Consider the following 20,943-nt stretch of genomic DNA (forward strand, 5'->3'; position numbering starts at 1 on the left):
GGCCTCAGTGGGGCACAGGATTCTACTCCCGATATTTCCTCATTCCAAAGAAAACCGGGGGTCTACGTCCTATCCTGGACCTAAGAAATCTCAACAAATTTTTAAGGAAGGAAAAATTCAGGATGGTGTCCTTAGGCACCATGCTACCTCTTCTTCAAAAAGGAGATTGGCTCTGCTCTCTGGATCTTCAAGACGCTTACGCTCACATTCCCATATTTCCACCTCATCGACAGTTCCTCCGATTTCTGGTACAAGGTCAACACTTCCAATACAGGGTGCTACCTTTCGGCCTTGCCTCAGCACCTCGAGTGTTCACAAAGTGTCTAGCAGTAGCGGTGGCACATCTTCACAAGCAACAAGTACATGTTCCCCTACTTGGACGATTGGCTCATCAAGAGTCATACACAGAGCGGAGCTGTCACTTCTCTCCATCTCACAATAAGATTGCTTCACTCCTTGGGATTTCTCATCAATTACGACAAATCCCAGCTCACACCATCTCACCAGTTGCAGTTCATAGGTGCAGATCTCAACACCATCACAGCAAAGGCTTTTCTTCCGAAAGACCGGGCTCAATCGCTCGTTCTCCTAGTACATTCTATTCGCAATCAATATACAGTCACAGCTCATCAGTGCCTCATCCTACTCGGACACATGGCCTCAACAGTTCACGTCACTCCCATGGCCAGACTGACCATGCGACTAATGCAATGGACACTCAAATCTCAATGGATTCAAGCCATTCAACCACTGTCCACTCACATCCAGATAACACCAGAGCTGAAGTATTCCCTTCTCTGGTGGACATCACCAATCAACTTGCTCAAAGGCCTACCTTTCCAACAACCAGTTTCACAAGTGACTTTAACTACAGATGCGTCCACCTTGGGATGGGGAGCGCACATTGCTCATCTGAAAACACAGGGCAAGTGGACAAAGCAAGAAGCCTCCTTTCAGATAAATTTCCTGGAGCTTCGAGCTATACGCTATGCTCTATATGCATTCAAGGACTGCCTTTCACACAAGACTGTTCTGATCCAAACGGACAATACAGTAGCCATGTGGTACATCAACAAACAGGGTGGTACGGGCTCGTACCTCCTTTGCCAGGAAGCGGCTCAAATATGGGACTGGGCCCTAGCACACTCAATCCTACTACGGGCCACCTACCTAGCAGGCATCCACAACACAGTAGCGGATCGCCTCAGCCGTCACTTTCAACCACACGAGTGGTCCCTCGACCCAGCGTTAGCAATCAAGATATTTCAACGCTGGGGTCAACCAACAATAGATCTCTTTGCGTCACATCTGAACTACAAGGTGAACAATTACTGCTCTCTCCTCTTCCGGCAGAACAGCTTACCAAAGGACGCGTTTGCCCGCCATTGGAACTCAGGCCTGTTATACGCGTATCCACCAATACCGCTCATAACCAAAACATTAGTAAAGCTACAACAGGACAAGGGGTCCATGATACTCATAGCCCCATATTGGCCTCGACAAGTATGGTTCCCCACACTGCTAGATCTCTCAGTCAGGGATCCAATTCGCCTGGGAGTAGCTCCCAATCTCATAACTCAGGAACAGGGTCAGTTGCGCCATCCCAACCTTCAATCCCTGTCCCTGACAGCATGGATGTTGAAAGCCTGATCTTACAACCATTCAACCTTTCAACTAGTATATCTCAGGTACTAATAGCTGCACGTAAACCCTCCACTAGAAAGAATTATTCCTACAAATGGAAAAGGTTTACTTTATGGTGCACTCAGAAAGATTTAGATCCTTTCACTTGCCCCACTACCTCGCTACTAGATTACCTTTACCATCTCTCAGACTCTGGTCTTAAGACGTCATCGGTAAGGGTACACTTAAGTGCAATCTCAGCTTATCATAACAAGCTAGGAGATGCATCGATCTCCACGCAGCCTCTCGTCAGTAAATTCATGAGAGGCCTAACTCACATTAAACCTCCAATTCATTCCCCAAGCATTCAATGGGACCTGAACGTAGTTTTAACCAAGCTTATGCGTTCTCCATTTGAACCCATAAATACCTGTGACCTTAAATTCCTTACTTGGAAAACGGTATTTCTTATAGCCATTACCTCAGCTAGAAGGGTCAGTGAACTGCAGGCCCTAGTAACTTACGAACCCTTCACGAAGTTTCTTCATGACAGAGTAGTCCTCCGTACACATCCAAAATTCCTTCCTAAGGTTGTCACGGAATTTCATTTAAACCAAACCATAGTTTTACCTACATTTTTTCCTAGGCCTCACTCTCACCAGGGAGAGAGAGCCTTACACACTTTGGACTGTAAGCGTGCGTTATCTTTCTATTTAAACCGCACTGCAGCCCAAAGAAAATCAAATCAGCTGTTTGTGTCCTATGATCCAAACAAACCAGGTAAAGCAGTGGGTAAGCATACTCTGTCAACCTGGCTAGCAGATTGCATACAATTTTGTTATGAAACAGCAGGCCTTACTCTCCAAGGGCGAGTAAACGCACATGCAGTCAGAGCAATGTCAACCTCAGTAGCACACCTTCGCTCTGTACCTATTCTGGACATTTGTAAAGCAGCAACATGGAGTTCTCTTCACACCTTTGCAGCTCACTACTGTCTAGACAAAGAGGGAAGACAAGATTCAGCATATGGACAATCTGTCTTAAAGAACTTGTTTCCAGTTTAACCCCAACTCCTTCTTCATCCAACCTGCTGTGATTTCGACTGATTCATTCCAATAACAATACCTTACGGTCGTTTCAGCACCAAATGAATCAGCCTCTAGCTCGCTAATCACCCATATGTGAGGACTAGCATCCTGCTTGTCCTGGGATAAAGCAAAATTGCTTACCTTGTAATAGGTGTTATCCCAGGACAGCAGGATGTAGTCCTCACGAAACCCACCCGCCACCCCGCGGAGTTGGGTCCGATACGTTTTATTATTTTATTTTTGGCTAACGCTATTTGCTACAAACAAAGACTAAAGGGAGACCCCTGTGGCAGGGAATATCATGACATGCTGGGCATGCTCAGTAGGCACTCTGGTGCCAGTCAAAAGTTTCATAGAAACTTTTACAGAAGTTTTCCGTACATAGGGCTCCATTACCGATGTCACCCATATGTGAGGACTACATCCTGCTGTCCTGGGATAACACCTATTACAAGGTAAGCAATTTTGCTATACTTCCGTTTTAAAAACCAGTAACAGGTCATGAAATTCTGAATCTGATGCAAAATGCTAAACTCTAGAAACGCTTGCTAGTCACTATCTCATCTCAGAGAGTATCAAAAGCACTGAGAGGAAATGCAAACTCATCACATTCTAAGCTCCACTATTTAGAAACAATCTTCAAGATCCTTCACTGCCTGCTACTAATTTTGATCATTTCTGTAGCACCACAAGGTACTGCACCTTATAGATTCATAAGACACAGGTCCACTCTGAAGCTTGCAGTCTAGTCACAGGTGTTTATGGGGTGGCAATGATGTAAAGTCTAAAAACTGGGGTTTATTTATTTTTACCAATTTTTTCTATACCGATGTATAGACTTATCCTTCACATCGGTTTACAATCGTTTAAAATAAAACACTTATACCTAAAACAATATAAAATAACAATAGTCAAAAAAACAACAAATTGAGAACAGTTGGCTAAAGCAGCAAGAAATCGGGACTGTGCCCATCTGACATTCTATAAGAAAACCAAAATGGGGTGAGTGGGTGAGACGCGAGAAGGGTGATGTTTTCTCTTTCCTAGCCTTTTAATAGAAATTCAAGAAACTCTCCATAAATAGGTAGCCAAAGTTAAGTTTGTTCCTTTTACTCCAACAGAAAATAGCTACCAAGTTGGAGGTCAATATTCAAAGCCATTTAGCCAGATAGCTTGCTAGTTATTATTCTGAATGGCAGCTAAATGTTAGCCAGATAAATAATTATTCAGCTAAGATTTAGCTGAGTAAGAAAAGGGTGTTCCAGGATAGGGTTGAGTTAGCTGAATATCTTACCCAGCTAGCTTCAATATTTGATGTTAGGCGAATGTTGTTCGGTTGATTTTTAGTTGTGCTTGAAAGCAGGTCTAAAGTTATTTGGAATGAGTTCCCAGATAGCTTTAGCCATGTCCGACTATATTTAAGAAAAGAATATAGCTGGTTAAGTGGGTTTAAAAAAAAAAAGCTTACTTGGCCCTTTGTTTATTGCATTTGATTAATCTTTCTACAATTGGAAATCAAGGTCATGTACAATAAAATCAAGTATAAAAATAAGGTAAGAAAATTAATCAAACTAAATGAAACATGAACAAAACAAACAGCAATGTAACACAAGTGGACAGCATAGGTAAAAAGTATACATAAAACATAAAAACAAGCAATCAAACATCTAAAAAGGGAAAACCTGAGAGCAACCAAGTTTTGAGACCTTTTCTAAATTTACAGTGTTTTTTTCAAGTTAGGTTGCTAATGAGAGAGATTTCCAGAACCAAGGAGTTAAGTGTGAAAAACGGAATTCCCTTGTTCTTTCAAATCTAATTTCCCTAGGAGAGGGTAACTAACAATTCTTTGAGATGAGCAAAGAGAGAGACTTGGCTTATAAGGAGTTAGATTTGATAAATATAATGGGAAGCCCCATCAGAAAACTTTAAAAGTGAGGCGCCCAGTTTTGAATTGAATTCTGAAAGATACAGGCAGACAGTGAAGTGATTGTAGTAAGGGAATTATAATCAAACCATGTTTTTCCAAAAATTAGTTTTGCAGTGGTATTTTGAAACAATTTGAAGTCTAGTTATCAGTTTTGAATTAAGGCCATGATATAAGGCATTACATAATTGCATTGATTAAGAACCATTAAATAGATAAGTAATTTGAATTTACTTTTCAATTATGGGACCAGTCAAATGGAATAAAATGTCTGGAGTTAAGATTAGAAAGGAATTAAAACATATTTTGCAAGAAATTAAAGGTTTACCTGTTTAGACAAGTGGCTGATATTGATGAAAGAGTGTAGTAGAAGTGCATTATTTATAATTTTGAAGGTATATCTTGTAATTTTAATGTGATGTTTATGTACTGTTAACTAGCTTATGTATGCATTGAGTGTTGTCCACATTGAACATCTTAGGATTTGCGGATTTCAAGACTTTTTAATAAAGTAAATAAAATTTAAGTCATGGATATCTAGAAAACATCAGTCTTTGAATGAGGCAGAGAAAAAAGTATGAGCACTGAAGTAAATTAGAGATTTGAGGGGAAAAGGTAAGTGGATTTAGTTTAAAATCAATGCCCATGCTCACTTCAGCTCCAAATCCTTCTGCTGTTGCTCAGGAGGTAAACAGGAAGCTTGGCTGGAAGGAGGCTATGGTTTTGTGTAAGTCTGAACATGTCCTCTGCATCAGGAGAGAACATAAGAAATTGCCATGCTGGGTCAGACCAAGGGTCCATCAAGCCCAGCATCCTGTTTCCAACAGAGGCCAAACCAGGCCACAAGAACCTGGCAATTACCCAAACACCAAGAAGATCCCATGCTACTGATGCAATTAATAACAGTGGCTATTCCCTAAGTAAACTTGATTAATAGCCGTTAATGGACTTATCCAAACCTTTTTTGAACCCAGCTACACTAATTGCACTAATCACATCCTCTGGCAACAAATTCCAGAACTTAATTGTGCATTGAATGAAAGAATTTTCTCCGATTAGTCTTAAATGTGCTACTTGCTAACTTCATGGAATGCCCCCTAGTCCTTCTATTATCCGAAAGTGTAAATAACCAATTCTCATCTACTCGTTAAAGACCTCTCATGATCTTAAAGACCTCTATCATATCCCCCCCCCCCCCCCCCCTCAGTTGTCTCTTCTCCAAGCTGAACAGGCCTAACCTCTTCAGCCTTTCCTCATAGGGGAGCTATCTCTGCAAAATCAGTCCCCAGACCTAGTTGGGGGTTGCTCACTGCATCAGGAACTGGTTCAAATGGAGCTCTCCTCCTTACTGGCCAATGTGGTTGAGCCTGTTCCAATAAGGCAAAGATGGTGGGAATTCCAAGTATTTCCTGATTCTAAAGAAAACAGGGTTTTCACCCATCCTAGACCTAAGGGCCTTGAACAAATTCAGCAAAAGAAGAATGTTCAAAATGGTTTCCATGGGCATTTTAATCATTTTTCTTCAAAAAAGGGACGGGTTGTGCTCTCTTGATCTAAAGGATACTTACAGTATTATATAGATTTTTCCTGGTCACAGGAAATAGATCAGATTTGTTGTGGGAGGTCATCATCTCCAGTATCATGTTCTGCCTTTTTGGGGGCTAGTGTCTTCACAAAATGCCTAACTGGTGTCAATGCACTTAAGCAGACTTGGAAGTGCATGAGTATTCCTAGCTTTACGATTGGCTGGTCAAGAGCGCATCTCTGGCAGGAGCCAAGGAATTGATATATATGACCATCTAGATTTTGGAGTTACTAGGATTCGTTATCTACCCCAAGTCTCACTGGAACCGTCCATCTCAATTGGAGTTTATCGGAGCTCTGCTAGACACGACTCAAACATCTTTCTTCCACAACAAAGGGCTATCACCTTGATATCTGCAGCAGAAGAGAATCAAATGAGTCAGCAGACAAGGGACATGTTGAGGCTGTTGAACCTCATGGCATCAAATTTACTTGTCACTCCCATAGCACCTCTCCAAATGAGGAGATCCCAGTGGACCCTAAGTTTTGGTGGCTGCAGGCTACTAAGACCTATGAAACATCCATTTCACATGACCGTTCAGGGACTACTACCTATCCTGGTGGTGAGACAATTCCAGTCTGGTAAGAGGATTCCCCTTCCAAATTTCTCAGGTTCACAATGTCCTCACGAAGAATGCATCCAACCTGGGTTGGGAAGCTCATGTAGAGGTCATTGGACCATGCAGGAAAAGTTGTATCATAACTTTCCTGCAGCTCAGGGTGATCCAGCATGCTCTAGAGGTTTTCAGAGAGAGATTATCTAACCGTGATCCTTGTCCAAATGGACAACCAAAATGTGATGTCCTACATCAACAAGCAGGGGGGGAGGTATGGGCTCTTACCTCCTGTGTCAGGAGGCCATCTCTGGGCATTGTTCTCAGGGCCAAGTATGGTGGGTGTGGAGAATGTTCTCGTGGACAAACTGAGTCCTTGGAACCCATTAGTGGTCCCTGAATGGTGGGGGGGAGGGGGGGGGGGGTATGGTAGCAAGTCAAAATTTTGGCCAGTGAGGCACCTCTATGGTGGATCTGTTTGCACCCCTTTGGAACAGAAGGATCCCACTCTTCTGTTCCAGAAAGAGGGCACATGGAAAACTAACCTTTGTCCTACATTGCATCGGAGAATTTGTTGTACACACATTCTCCAATTCCGTTAGTTGCAAAAAGTTAGACAGGGGGTCCATGATACTCCGTGCCCTTTTGCACAAGACAGGTCTGATTCTGAAACCTACCCACCTCCTCTTAAAGTTGATTTCTTTGTGTGTTTTATGCTAAACTACAAGACTGAAGGACTCCCGCATGGCATAATAGTATGCATTTTCATGCTCAGTGAGGCATAAAGTTCTATAAGCTTTAACATAGATTTTCCATGCTGGGCTCCGTCAGATGTCACCCATGTGTGAGGACTGGCATCCTGCTATCCTTGAACACCTGTTACAGGTAAGAAGCTGTTTAATTTGACAGGCTTCCAAAAAGCTAATACTTTTGAGTACATGATTTTCATGATGTAAACTTAAGAGAAACTAATTGAAATTGAATTGGTTAAACCAGCCTCTAGGCAAATTGATTTCAAATGCTAGAAAAAATGCTTGAAAATTGGGCAGAGGTCCTATAACAATTGCATTGCTTTCCAAAAAATGTATTAAATCTATTTTATCACATAATAACCTTCTCTAATACATAGAAACTCCTATCTAGACAGTGTGCATATTAAAACATAAACAACCATTCATTACCCTGCAACCACACTACCCACACATACTCACATCATTCACATATCCCATAAAAATCCCCCAACATGATCATTAAATACATAAATATACTAAATTTTTATCTTTTACAATGTGTAGCTTACTACCTCACAATAATTACTGTTTGAGTTTACCTGAAAATTGGGCAGGTCACCAAATATTTTGAAAACTTTATAAGTGTGATTTAAAAGGCCCTTTGTTTTTATAAGCATGTTTCAGTTGACTCTGGATTTCTGAGAGAAAAAAATAAAGCTCCTTGTCCCTACAGAGACCATCTGGTCTGAACATTTTTTTTTTTTTATTTGAATATCATTTGTTGTGGATGTCTAATAACCTGCTACGAATAAACAGCCAATCTTAAATTATCCTAGCCAGAGAAGTTTGAGTATTCTTGATTGGTAATTTTGTAACCATGGCATCAGGACACATGGATGATGTTTCAGCTTATCCTAGTTATTGGTCTTTCCCTGTCCATAGATAATGGCTGCTCTGTGTGTACTCACGATATCTAGGCCCATACAGGCTTATTTACCTTGCCAAGCAACCAAGCGGTTGTGCTTCCCTCTGGCCCTAAGTCACTCAATATTTATATTTTTTTATGCTTGTGACTTGTAGGTCCTGTTTGCTCAGTTTAAAAGCCACCTCTTCTCCTTTTAATTACTGCATTATAAAAGTGGAGCCTGAAGTTCAAGCTGTATCCGTCTGTTGTAAGGTTAGATGGCTTCTTGATGATTGCCCACTAACGTAACGAGCCCGTAAGCCGTTTTCACTGTGCTGCACCTGAGAAGGGAAAGCCATGTCAATGACTGAACTAAAGAGATCTGGCCAAAACAAAGGGTAATTACCAGGAAAGCCGTTTTTGGATGTGTTGCACTGTCAGTAAGGGGTTTGCTGTGTTGGCACATCCAGGTCTCAGGGTTTTGAAATGCTTAGGATGGTAATGACAACCTGTACCATTCCGATTCAGGATCCTCAAGAGGCTGTGCTGTGAGATGCCCCTTGATTACACTGTGCCCTATTAAGGAATATAAAAACTCTGGCTAAATTTATATCAAAATAGCCCAGGTCATTGAACAGAATATATCAAAAAAGGCTGACTGCAAAAACACTACAACATAACATCCCAGTGACAATGTGCCAGCAACAGCCGTCACTTTTTTATGGAGAGGATGTATAGTTGTCAGGAAGAAAACAGATTGGTCAGTTTTTTATTGCATACAAAAAAGGAAGAACAATTAAATGGACAAAAGGTCTCAGATAAATGTTTCCCTTCTTGTTCTTTTGTATTCATGAGGAAGAAATGAATTGAGTGGCCAGACTTTGCAAACTGGTAATAAGTGGATCCTTCATCTGCTGTCATTTTCTTTGTGCTTGCTGCTGCCTTTATTATATTTTGCAGTAGTAGGTGATGTTTATCTCCTTTTCAGTCCACATCTGATATTTTAAAGATATGTACAGTTTGTTCTCAACCTGCATAATTTGTGGAGTATTTGATATGATGTAAAGTTTCTACTTTTCTGCTACTCATGCAGTAGAGGATAAAAACTCAGCATGAACCAATTGCAATAAAATACTCAGCATGAATTTTATTGCAATAAAATAAATCCATGTGGAATAAAATATCTGTGTTTTTATGAAGAAACGTAAGCTCATTTTCTGAAAATGCAGGTTAGCACCCTGTCATTTACAAAGAATTAATTTAGTACTTCAGGAAATGAATAGGATGCAGGCAAGTTAGCAACAGCTTAATCACTTCTGGTTTGCAGCTTTTCTAGAGCAGGATCTGGAAGTGATTCTTAACCAGGCATCTGCCACCTCAGGGCAGTGGGATTCACTTCCAGCCCTCAAGGGCCAGCACCAAGTCAGGTTTTCAGGATATCCCTAATGAATATGCATGAGAGATTCATTAGGGATATCCTGAAAACGTGACCTGTTGGTGGCCCTTGAGGGCTGGAAGTGAATCCCACTGGTGTAGGGATTTGTGACCATTCTGACTTGCCGTACAGAGTTTATGCAGAAGGGTATGACTGACTTTTCTAGAGATGAAGCTGTGTGTAAATATACCCATATGGTTAGGTTTGTGTGCAAGAGGATTTGAAAGTAGGTGTAATTTAACGTTGTGTAGTTTGTTATCCAGTGCGTGCAGTTGTCAGAGACTAGATGCCGAACTAGACACCTCTTTGATCTTACCCAGTTCAGCAGGTCTTATGTAGGATGATTACTTTCTGGCATTTTTTTAGGTCCGCTCTTTGATAGCATTTAAAAATTTCAGATCCCATCTCGACTCCTGTGACCTTGAGCAACTTTCTACAGCCCCACTACTCTTTCCCCTTTGATATCCCAAAAAGGGTTGTGCATATGTTATATAAATGTTTATAAACACTGAAATGAACAGTTACCAAAGGAAAACACACCAAAATTGAAAGACTGGCTTGCAGCGAATTTTCTCCTGTAGTTTTATGTATTCCAGCCTTGGTCCCATTCATTTATAAACTTGCCCATGTTGAGACAGCTCTCTTAGTTATTGGAGCTATTAGGTGCCTGTCAGGATTATAGTCAAACAGCCCTAAGAGATCCCTAAATTAACACTTAAAATCTGTAAACCGAGAACAGGGTGATGTTGGCATATTGTTTTCAAAATGTTCTGAACAATTTTAGGAGGTATTCATTGCTTGGGGGATTCTTGAAAGCTTTAATTGCTAAATGCTTTGAAATATTTCCTCTCCCAAATGTAGTGAAACCAGGCTCATTGAGGTAGGAGGAATGAATTTCTGTTAATGTGAACATATGTTACCTTGTCCTAGTCAGAGCCAAAATTAAGTTGGCCAAAAATTTTGAAAAATTACTTGAGAGAATGTTTAATGCTTTAGTTGTGGCTAAAGAGGCCTTCTTTTTTTAGTTAAATATTAGACGAGCCTTTTATGTAACCTATTAGTGTAAAATGTTCTGAGCAGTGCACAAGATTTGTTTAGTCCCTTAAAGCAGCAGAATTGTACTGACAATAAACAGCATAATCATTATTAGTATCAAGAAGTTTTATAGCGGGTTTCTTCTTTTTTATTGGGTGGTTATATATATATTTATTTTTGGACTTGGCAGCTCAGTCAAAACAAGGGCTGGGATTTGGTATTGAGCCTTCATTTGCAACTATCTGAGAATGGGGGTTTCCTCTATTTTATATCTGTCACTTACAATTTTTTGTTTAAATATAAAACGTCAATAAGATATGAGTTTGACTTTTTTTTGTAGTATAAGGAGCAATTTCTCCAAATGGGTTTATTTAGCACATAACATGAATAAACCTTATTTGTAAGCCATGGCATGTTGGGCATGACTTCAATCTCTGAAAGTTTATTGCTAATGCCCTTCTTAGTATTTGCATTGTACAAAAGAGAGCTGCCTTCTGGAATTCATAAGGTGTAATCTTAACAGGCAACATTTTTATTTAAAAGAATTTATATCCCACGCCCACCAAAGTTCGGGGCGGGTTACGATACATTCATAATTAGTTGTCATACAACACAAAATTGAGTAAGCAAATCAATAAAAACATAAGGTAATAAGTAAAAACACAATATAAATAAGATCAATTATCACCTGGCCAGAACCTACATCACTAAACATTTGTACGTATTTTTATGATTTAATGTAACCGAAACTTTATTGGCACCTGTTAGAATGTACTATAGTACGCTTACTTATGTGACTACATGTAAACCGTTGTGATGGTATATAACTTAGCGACAGTATAGAAAAGACTTTAAATAGAAGAACAATTAACGCTCAAATTCTTCTTAATCAGACCAGTGGCACCCAATATGATTGGCACTATTTCTGTACCTTTCTGCCACATTTTCTTATTGCATCTCTTGGTACTTAAGGATCTTGCTGGGTACTGACACCTGTATCAGCAATGTTATTCTTGTGCTCTTCTCCTTCACCACAGTATCTTGTTTTTGCATGTTGTGATCCGGAAGATGAGCTTGGGAGCTAGAACTATCTACTTCTCAGGTTCTTTCACCCCTGATCACTGCATAGGGAAATGCTCATGCCAGGGGTAATACAGAATTCTCTGCTGAGTGGTATCCTTACTACATTTATCTTACTTCCAGGTTCCAATGATTCTGGTTGGCAATAAATGTGACCTGGAAGATGAACGAGTAGTTGGCAAAGAGCAAGGTCAAAACTTAGCACGACAATGGAATAACTGTGCCTTTTTAGAATCGTCTGCAAAGTCGAAGATCAACGTTAATGAGGTAAGTGAGGGAGGCTGCACTTTTAAGCAGATAATAGTGCATCTGGTACTTGGAAAACACATGTATCCTATACAGCTAGATCAGTCTGCCTGTATCTGACTGGATGACGCTTAACAGTTTGACTTAGTCTGTTCTTCTTTAAGAAGTTAACTAATGGATGGCTTGGTGGTAGTGTTTGATTCTGGAGTCGACCAGGACTGGGACTGCTGCCAAGGAAAAGTGGTCGGGCATTAAACTGCGCAAGGCTTTCCGTGAAACTCTATTACATTTTGATTTGCTTGTTAACTCCCTTCATCAATGGTGTGATTTTCCTGCCAGGTTACAGCCCTAAAACCACCTTGAACTGCAGCAAATTGCTTCCTTTTCTCTTCTATAGATGGACTGGAAGTTGGTCACCGCTGGCTCTGACCTGGTACAAATTTTGTTTTTTTTTTTTAAATAAAATTACCACCGTCCCTCCCTTCCCCCACTTAAATGGAGCATACCCAAATATTCTAAAGCCAGTTATAGAAATTTGTTCAACTTCATGTAAAGAGAAAGCTATTTTAAGACTAGGGATCTAAAATAGATTTCCCACCTCCTAAATTTTGTCACCTTCTGGTTATAAAGTTCCTCTGACAGGAATATCAGGCCATTTGGTCTTTTATATGCTGTTATCTGTTGTGTTGCTATGTATCTGGTGTGAGTTTGTTTTCTCCAATTTGAACAATCTGACTTCTGATGTTGCCAGTGGGGTGGTTTGTTTATTTAAATTTATTTATTGCCCATCCTTCCAAAAGGTTTGGGACAATAAAACATACTGTTTTATATAAAAACAGAACAAATCATATGCTACAGAAATGCCACAAAGGAGAAGGCTGTAGGGATCATTGCCCAGACAGTGAGAAAATAGTTTTGTGTATGGGATTTTTTTCAGTTTGTGGTTAAAGAATTAAGTCAAACTTCTCAACTATCATCAGACTGATGTTTTTAAAAAAAAATAAACAAACATAATATGTCTATTGATCCATGGTGCAACTGCACTATGAGCACTGTGTACAGTTCTGGTCACCCTATCTCGTAAAGACATAGAACTAAAAAGATGATGGGGGAACCAGGTAACAAAATTGGTAAAGGGGATGGAATGGCTCTCGTATGAGAAAAGGCTAAACAGGTCCAGGCTCTTCAGCTTGGAGAAGAGATGGCTGAGAGGGATATGACAGTTCTATAAAACCCTTTCAGATAGCACTAGGACTAGTGCAGTGGTTCTCAACCTTTTTTTGGCCAGGACACACCTGACAGACGGTTCTCGCATGCGTGACACACTGAACATGTGACCATCACGGGGATAAATGTAAATGTACATTCTGCATCCTCAGGAACCCCTTGGACCATCAACAATGGGTGCAGAGCAGAACTAGGGCACTACCCGTACAACTCACCATACAATAATGATATTCTGGTTCTGATGACATCTCAGTAAAAGCAAAACAAACTCTTTACTGACAGGCACAATACCCCTCCTTATGAAAAGACAGTAATTTACCACTAATGCATGTCCTATTGAGAAAACACAACAGATATGATTGATACAAATGCCTACATGCTAGTCAAACACCTCACCTTGGTCACACACAAAACTGACCTTCAAGTACAGAAAGACCACAAATTATAAATATGGAGACAAACTGGAATGGAAAACCAAAAAAAGCCACTCTGCATGCAGTGCAAACCTGGAGAAATGGAAAGAGAAATATAGCACCTAACATAGTCCCAGGATCTGCAATCATGCACACAAACTAATCTGCACAAAGTTACACCTGCATTATGGACCACACTCAAACAGTAACAACCCTACCTATGAAAAGCCAACACTGCAAATATTAAACCAGGCCTTAAACACCAATACACCTCCTATTAGGAAAACAGAAAAAGCCAAGCTGCTATAGATGCCCACATAGAAATAATTGTAAAACTATACTAATAATTCTTCCAAAACAGCTGATGAACAGAATAACATCCAACAACTGAACTAAAAAATTATTAAAAATTGTCCATATATCAATAAAATATTTCAAAACAGACCTATCACATAATACCCAATAATTAAAATGGCAGTCAATCAAGAAAATAAACTTAAAAAGCCACTTTTACTTACCCTGTCCAGCAACTCTCCTACTCCTTTCCCTTGCAGGCTAATAGTACACACTAGAAGCAGCAGTGACTGCTGAAGCTCTGTCCTCACAGGCCTCTTCCTTAAGGCCCACAACCTGTCCCTCACACAGTCTCTCACACACCAGCACCCACCAGTCTCCTCCCTGACCAAAATGTCTCTCAATCACCACACACGCTCTCTCACTTACTTACAAGCTCTCAATCACACACAAGCAATTTCCTCTCCCATGTGGAACCTCTTCTCATTGTTTGGCCCAATAAGCCTGGCCTCCACTCTTCAGCCACTGCGGGCCTGGCCTCCGGCGGCGGCACATAGCATCACTTCACTACCAACTGCATCAACCCACCGGGAGCTGATCAATCCCCTGATAGGCCAATCTGCCCCTGGGGAGAGGGGAAGCACAATTGGGGCAATGGGACACCGAGAGCTGTGACACACCTGTTTGAGTTTGGCTACACACTGGTGTGTTGCGACACACCGGATGAGAATCGTTAGACTAGGGGACACTCGATGAAGCTAATAGGTAGCAAATTTAAAACAAATCGGAGAAAGCAGTTAATGTAGCTGGATTTAAAAAGGGTTAGAAAAGTTCCTGGAGGAAAATGAAAACCACTATTGGCCATGTAGACTTGAGTCACTGCCTATCCTGATTATGACAAGGATTGGATCTATTCTGTAGTATCTTGCTAAGTACTTGTGACTTGGATTGGCTGCTGTCATAGGATGCTGGGCTTAATGGACCTTTGGTGTGACCCAGTATGGCATTTGTTTTTTACAGCTAATTTGGAAGTTTCTGTGAGAAGGAAAATGTTAATATTTTACTGTAACCTCTGAATAGGATCAACTTTTATGATGTAGCTCTTGGCACAATTATACTTGTCTACATAGAAACATAGAAGTGACGGCAGAAGAAGACCAAATGGCCCATCCAGTCTGCCCAGCAAGCTTTCACACTTATTTTTCTTATACTTATCTGTTACTCTGACCGCTGAGGTCAGGGCCCTTATTGGTAACTTTTTGGTTCTAATTTTCCTTCCACCCCTGCCATTGATGTAGAGAGCAGTACTGGAGCTGCATAAAAGTGAAGTATCCTTTCGTGGATTGCAAACTGGCTAAAAGACAGGAAACAGAGAGTAGGATTAAATGGATAATTTTCTCAGTAGAAGGGAGTGGACAGTGGAGTGCCTCAGGGATCTGTATTGGGACCCTTACTTTTCAATATATTTATAAATGATCTGGAAAGAAATACGACGAGTGAGATAATCAAATTTGCAGATGACACAAAATTGTTCAGAGTAGTTAAATCACAAGCAGAGTGTGATAAATTGCAGGAAGACCTTGTGAGACTGGAAAATTGGGCATCCAAATGGCAGATGAAATTTAATGTGGATAAGTGCAAGGTAATGCATATAGGGAAAAATAACCCATGCTATAATTACACAATGTTGGGTTCCATATTAGGTGCTACAACCCAAGAAAGAGATCTAGGCGTCATAGTGGATAACACATTGAAATCGTCGGTTCAGTGTGCTGCAGCAGTCAAAAAAGCAAACAGAATGTTGGGAATTATTAGAAAGGGAATGGTGAATAAAACGGAAAATGTCATAATGCCTCTGTATCGCTCCATGGTGAGATCACACCTTGAATACTGTGTACAGTTCTGGTCGCCGCATCTCAAAAAAGATATAATTGCGATGGAGAAGGTACAGAGAAGGGCTACCAAAATGATAAGGGGAATGGAACAGCTTCCCTATGAGGAAAGACTAAAGAGGTTAGGACTTTTCAGCTTGGAGAAGAGACGACTGAGGGGGGATATGATAGAGGTGTTTAAAATCATGAGAGGTCTAGAACGGGTAGATGTGAATCGGTTATTTACTCTTTCGGATAGTAGAAAGACTAGGGGGCACTCCATGAAGTTAGCATGGGGCACATTTAAAACTAATCGGAGAAAGTTCTTTTTTACTCAACGCACAATTAAACTCTGGAATTTGTTACCAGGGGATGTGGTCAGTGCAGTTAGTATAGCTGTGTTTAAAAAAGGATTGGATAAGTTCTTGGAGGAGAAGTCCATTACCTGCTATTAAGTTCACTTAGAGAATAGCCACTGCCATTAGCAACAGTAACATGGAATAGACTTAGTTTTTGGGTACTTGCCAGGTTCTTATGACCTGGATTGGCCACTGTTGGAAACAGAATGCTGGGCTTGATGGACCCTTGGTCTGACCCAGAATGGCATTTTCTTATGTTCTTATGTATCAAGCCTAATTGGTTAGGGAACGTAACCGCCGCAATAAGCAAGCTATCCCCACGCTTATTTGTTTACCCAGCCTGTGCAATTTAGTCCTTGTTGGTTGTCTTAATATAAATCCTCTTTTCTTCATCCCCCCTCCATGCCGTTGAAACAGTGAGCTGCGCTGTATATGTTTTCAAAGTGAAGTATTGGTTCAGGGTAGTAACCGCCACAACAAGCAAGCTACTCCCACGCTTATTTGTGAATGCAAATCTTTTGTCCCACATTTCCTCTTGCCGTTGAAGCATAGAGCAATGTTGGAGTTGCATTAACCGTGTGTATGTTTATTGAATAAGGATATTAATCTCCAGGAAGCAGCCGTCTTTCCCGCAAGCCACCCCATGCCTCTTCTCTACTCGGCATAGTTTTATTAGTGTATAATTTGGCGTAGACTCGGGTTCTTCATAAGACCAGAATAACACAAGATCAATGTAAACTTTTATAGATGCAGTGGGTAAAGGAATTTCCCACAACGAAGAGCATTCAGATTAAACAAAATTAATGTGACACTTAAGGTTTGGTGTGTAAGAATTTTTGAGATTAAACTAATCTGAGAAGGCAGTAAAACTAATAGAAATCCATTAATTAAAAAGTCTTATTTTATTTAAAGTTTTTATGTACTGGTATTCGTCGAAACATCATATCGGTTTACATGTAACTTGTAACAGACAGGGAAATACATTAAACAGGGCGAAAGGCGGAACTTGAGAGTATACAGAGGTTCTATAACAAGCTTTGGAAAATTCAAGTATTGCAGATAAATATAAGCAAGAATATGGAGCTGAGGTTATAGAATACACGGAGGGGGGGAGGGAAGCAGGGCGAGGGCAGAACTTGGAGGAGTAGGGAGCGGAGATATAATATTTAGGAGGGTTCAAACAATAGTAGTTAATATATAAGTAGATGAAATTTGTATTGACCTCTATGGTATAAGCAAAAAACTGCAAGAGTAAGACTGTCCCATCTTACCAGTGACCAGGTTACAACAAGCCAGCTGTGACCTACAGCTGTGTAATCCCTGCGTGACTCTTAGCTGCTACGTGCCAGCCTTTTTAAAACAGTAATTTACAACTGTCATGGCAATCTTCAAAAAATGTTTTCCCCAGATAACCAGACAACTACCCTGGTAAAATTGAGAGGCTAATTGCCCTCCCCGTTCTTGTGCTGTTCGACAGCCATGAAGCAGCAGTGCCGGGAGAGAGTGGAGCCATCAGGCAGCAGGCATGGGTTTCATGGGGATAGAAGTACCCTTGGTGCTGGCCGCCCCTGCGTTTTCGAAGGGAAAGTCTGTGGCGAGCTTGCCTTTGAAACTGCTTGTGGGTCTGCAGGTGCCAAGTACCCATGGTCTTGCTAGTTAGCTGTAGGGTTTAAAAATGACCCCCTTAATCTAGAACAAAGTACAGTAGCTTCTATAGAGAAGTAGGCTTTCAACTGGAACTATTTGGGAGGCCTCGTCACAACAAATTTTAAGAGAGCAATTTTTTTCAGTGAATACTTAGTGAAGCTGTGAATTTATTGCTGGAGGATGCAGTCAAGGCTAGTAGTCCAAAACCTTTTTTTTTAAACCCAGCTATATGAGTCCATTAACACTAGCCAGGCAGACATAGATGGCCACTCTTGTATCTGGGAATGTGCAACAGGGATACTGTTGGGTACTTCCAAAAGAACCAGGTTGCCTACTGTTGGAGATATGATGCTGGACTTGATGGGCCATTGGCCTGACTCAACTTGACACTACTTGTGTTCTGTAAAATCAATCTGACCTCCATTATGACTTTCCCAAAAGTGGAAAAATAGAAGCTAAATTATCACTTGATCCTTCTGAGCCAGTAGGAATCGAGGCAGTAAAGCATGTAACAGTTACCAACCTTACCTTGCCAGTTTTAAAACAGTTGTCCTCATGTTAAACATTTTGATTTTTTTGTTCAGATCTTTTATGACCTGGTCAGACAGATAAATAGAAAAACACCAGTGGAAAAGAAAAAGCCTAAGAAGAAATCCTCGTGCCTGCTGCTTTAAACGTCCAGCCAGCAGCAGCTCTGAGCCAGGTGAGATGCCAGCCACTGCCACTACATCAGGTTCCCCATCACGCTTAGAGGCTTGCAAACCTTGCTGTTGCACTAGCTTGAAACATTTCTTGACAAGCTTTCAGGAGCTAATACTTCCTTACTCGGCTCAGAATAGAATGAAGAAAAGGCGACAGTACCAGAATATCTAAGTGAGTCATAAAAGGCATTTCAATGACTGAGAGGGATCTTGGGTGATCAGAAGTGACGAGAGCAGCACAATTTTATGAATCATAATGAGCTAAATAACCCTTGTCGCAGTCATTTTTATTTAAAATTTAGATGCAAATTAAAATCTCATACTTAGCTGCTTCTTATCGTAGATCAAAGTGGGGCTGCAGCTGTGCCAACCCATCCTCATGGCTCTAAATTATGAACATAATGTGAATTGCTGCAGAATGACTCTCCAGAAAATATGCAAGACACAAAGATCTTTTTATCTTAAGAAATTTCATATATTAACTAAAAAAAACAACAACAAACCCCCAGAAAACTTACAGGTAAAATTGGGAAACAAATGGGTGTACTTTGAGGAATGCTGCAAATATTTCTGCCCTAAATTTTACCAATCTGGGGGGAGGGGGCCTTCCCTTAAACAGCAGAGAGAGTTTTGGCAGCAGATCTTCAGGCTTATTTAGCTTCTGCCCAGCTTCCTTGCTCAGGCAGGCCATGGATACCAGTGGATCTGACTTTTCCCTCTTTGTGCTGATCCCAGACTTTCTTGAATTTCCTTGCTGGTTTTGACTTTGCCACTCGCTTTCCTTAGAGCCAACCCCAGCAACAAGTAATTGGCCTTTTTTTAAGCGCTCAGCACTGCATACGGTGCTGAACAAGAAGTCTCATGACCCAAAAACTTAAACCTGAGAGTGAGCAGTGTGAGCCAGGCTATCTGAGTTCCACAACGCTGCGCTTAGATTTCCGGCCCTTATAGCACAGCAGATGTTTTGGGCTCAGGCTATTGCTACAGAAGCCGCTTCCGCCTCAGTTGCAGGGCAATCGAAACAATTCGAAGAGGAAATATTTAGTAGTGTGGAAACATTTGATATTCTGCCTTTCCCAAGCTAGTGTCCGGGCAGAATACAATCAAGATTAGCCTTAAATTCCTATTACAGTAAACATAGTGAACACAAGGATGGCATGTAAGGATGAGATTGGATGCATAAGGAGTTAATTTAGTCATTTCAGGTAGTAGAGGGATGGAAGGAGGCAATCCATGAGTTGGACTAAGGAGTCACAGTAGTGAAGGCTAGTTTTATAGTAATAATTTTATTGTAACTAATGCCAAGCACAATTCTGTGAATGAAACAAAATATAAATTGCAAAAAAGTATATGCAAATAGAAAATATTGGCCATCCTGAAACAAAACTATGGGAAGTGTTTTGCTTCTAAAATGCCTTCTCTCTAGTACCAGACTGCAAAATACCTTCACCTCTTAATTTCTTCCCCAGACATCTGTCTGTGTCTACCAGTTAATTAGTTTAGTGTTTCAGTAGTTAAGCCTAGTTAATGCATAATTAGTACATCCAATATGTAGTCTTTCACAGCACCTAATTGGTAACCTGTCTTCTGATGTGTTTGCACAAATGCTTGGATTGGCTGAACCTTCTTTTTCATAGTTGGACATATTCAGAAACAATTTCTAATTTAACCAGTACTGACTGGAGAGATTGTGTGCCATTTGTGCCAGCTCTCACTGCAGCCAGATGTTTATGCTTAACTCTTTTGTTGGACCTTGCTAGTTCAAAGCATGACTGGCACAGACGACTCAACCTGAAAAATAAATCTCTCTTGTTAATTACAGTTCCTCTTCTACATATTATAACTCCATGGCTGCCATCTGCTGGCCTCTCCGTATAGAAGAATCAATTCAAGAGGTTACTAGACTTTGACATTTTTTTGACGCCCATAAAGGTTAATATGCATGAAGCAATTCACATGAGGACATTTTCTTTTAAGAAGCAAGACTGACTTATGATGGGGCATAATGTTTATATTCATATAACCTCAGATTTATAGCAAAATAATATATCTTGAGAGTCTCCATGTTGTAAACAAGTAAATGAGGACTGCTGTTTGTCTTCGGGTTATCATAGTTTAAAAAAATATTAAGCAGGAAGAAAAACTTCTGCTCATGACTGAATTTCTGTAATACAAGTGTAAAACCTGCAGGTGGAGAAACTCCTCCCCTTGGGAGTGAAATTTCAGA

At 40.6% G+C, this 20,943-nt stretch overlaps 1 protein-coding gene across 1 annotated transcript in view; it reads left to right on the top strand.

Annotated features, from left to right (window-relative positions):
- RAP1A (RAP1A, member of RAS oncogene family) overlaps window positions 1-20,943 on the top strand; it is a 100,374-nt gene that overhangs the window by 75,326 nt on the left and 4,105 nt on the right. The window contains exons 6-7 of the mRNA XM_029572564.1: window positions 12,082-12,225; window positions 18,600-18,718. Coding sequence (XP_029428424.1) covers window positions 12,082-12,225; window positions 18,600-18,689 — 234 coding nt within the window. The 3' untranslated portion in view covers window positions 18,690-18,718. The remainder of the gene's footprint in view (window positions 1-12,081; window positions 12,226-18,599; window positions 18,719-20,943) is intronic.

This window comes from Rhinatrema bivittatum, chromosome 12, assembly GCF_901001135.1.
Source record: "Rhinatrema bivittatum chromosome 12, aRhiBiv1.1, whole genome shotgun sequence".
NCBI classification, from domain to species: domain Eukaryota; kingdom Metazoa; phylum Chordata; class Amphibia; order Gymnophiona; family Rhinatrematidae; genus Rhinatrema; species Rhinatrema bivittatum.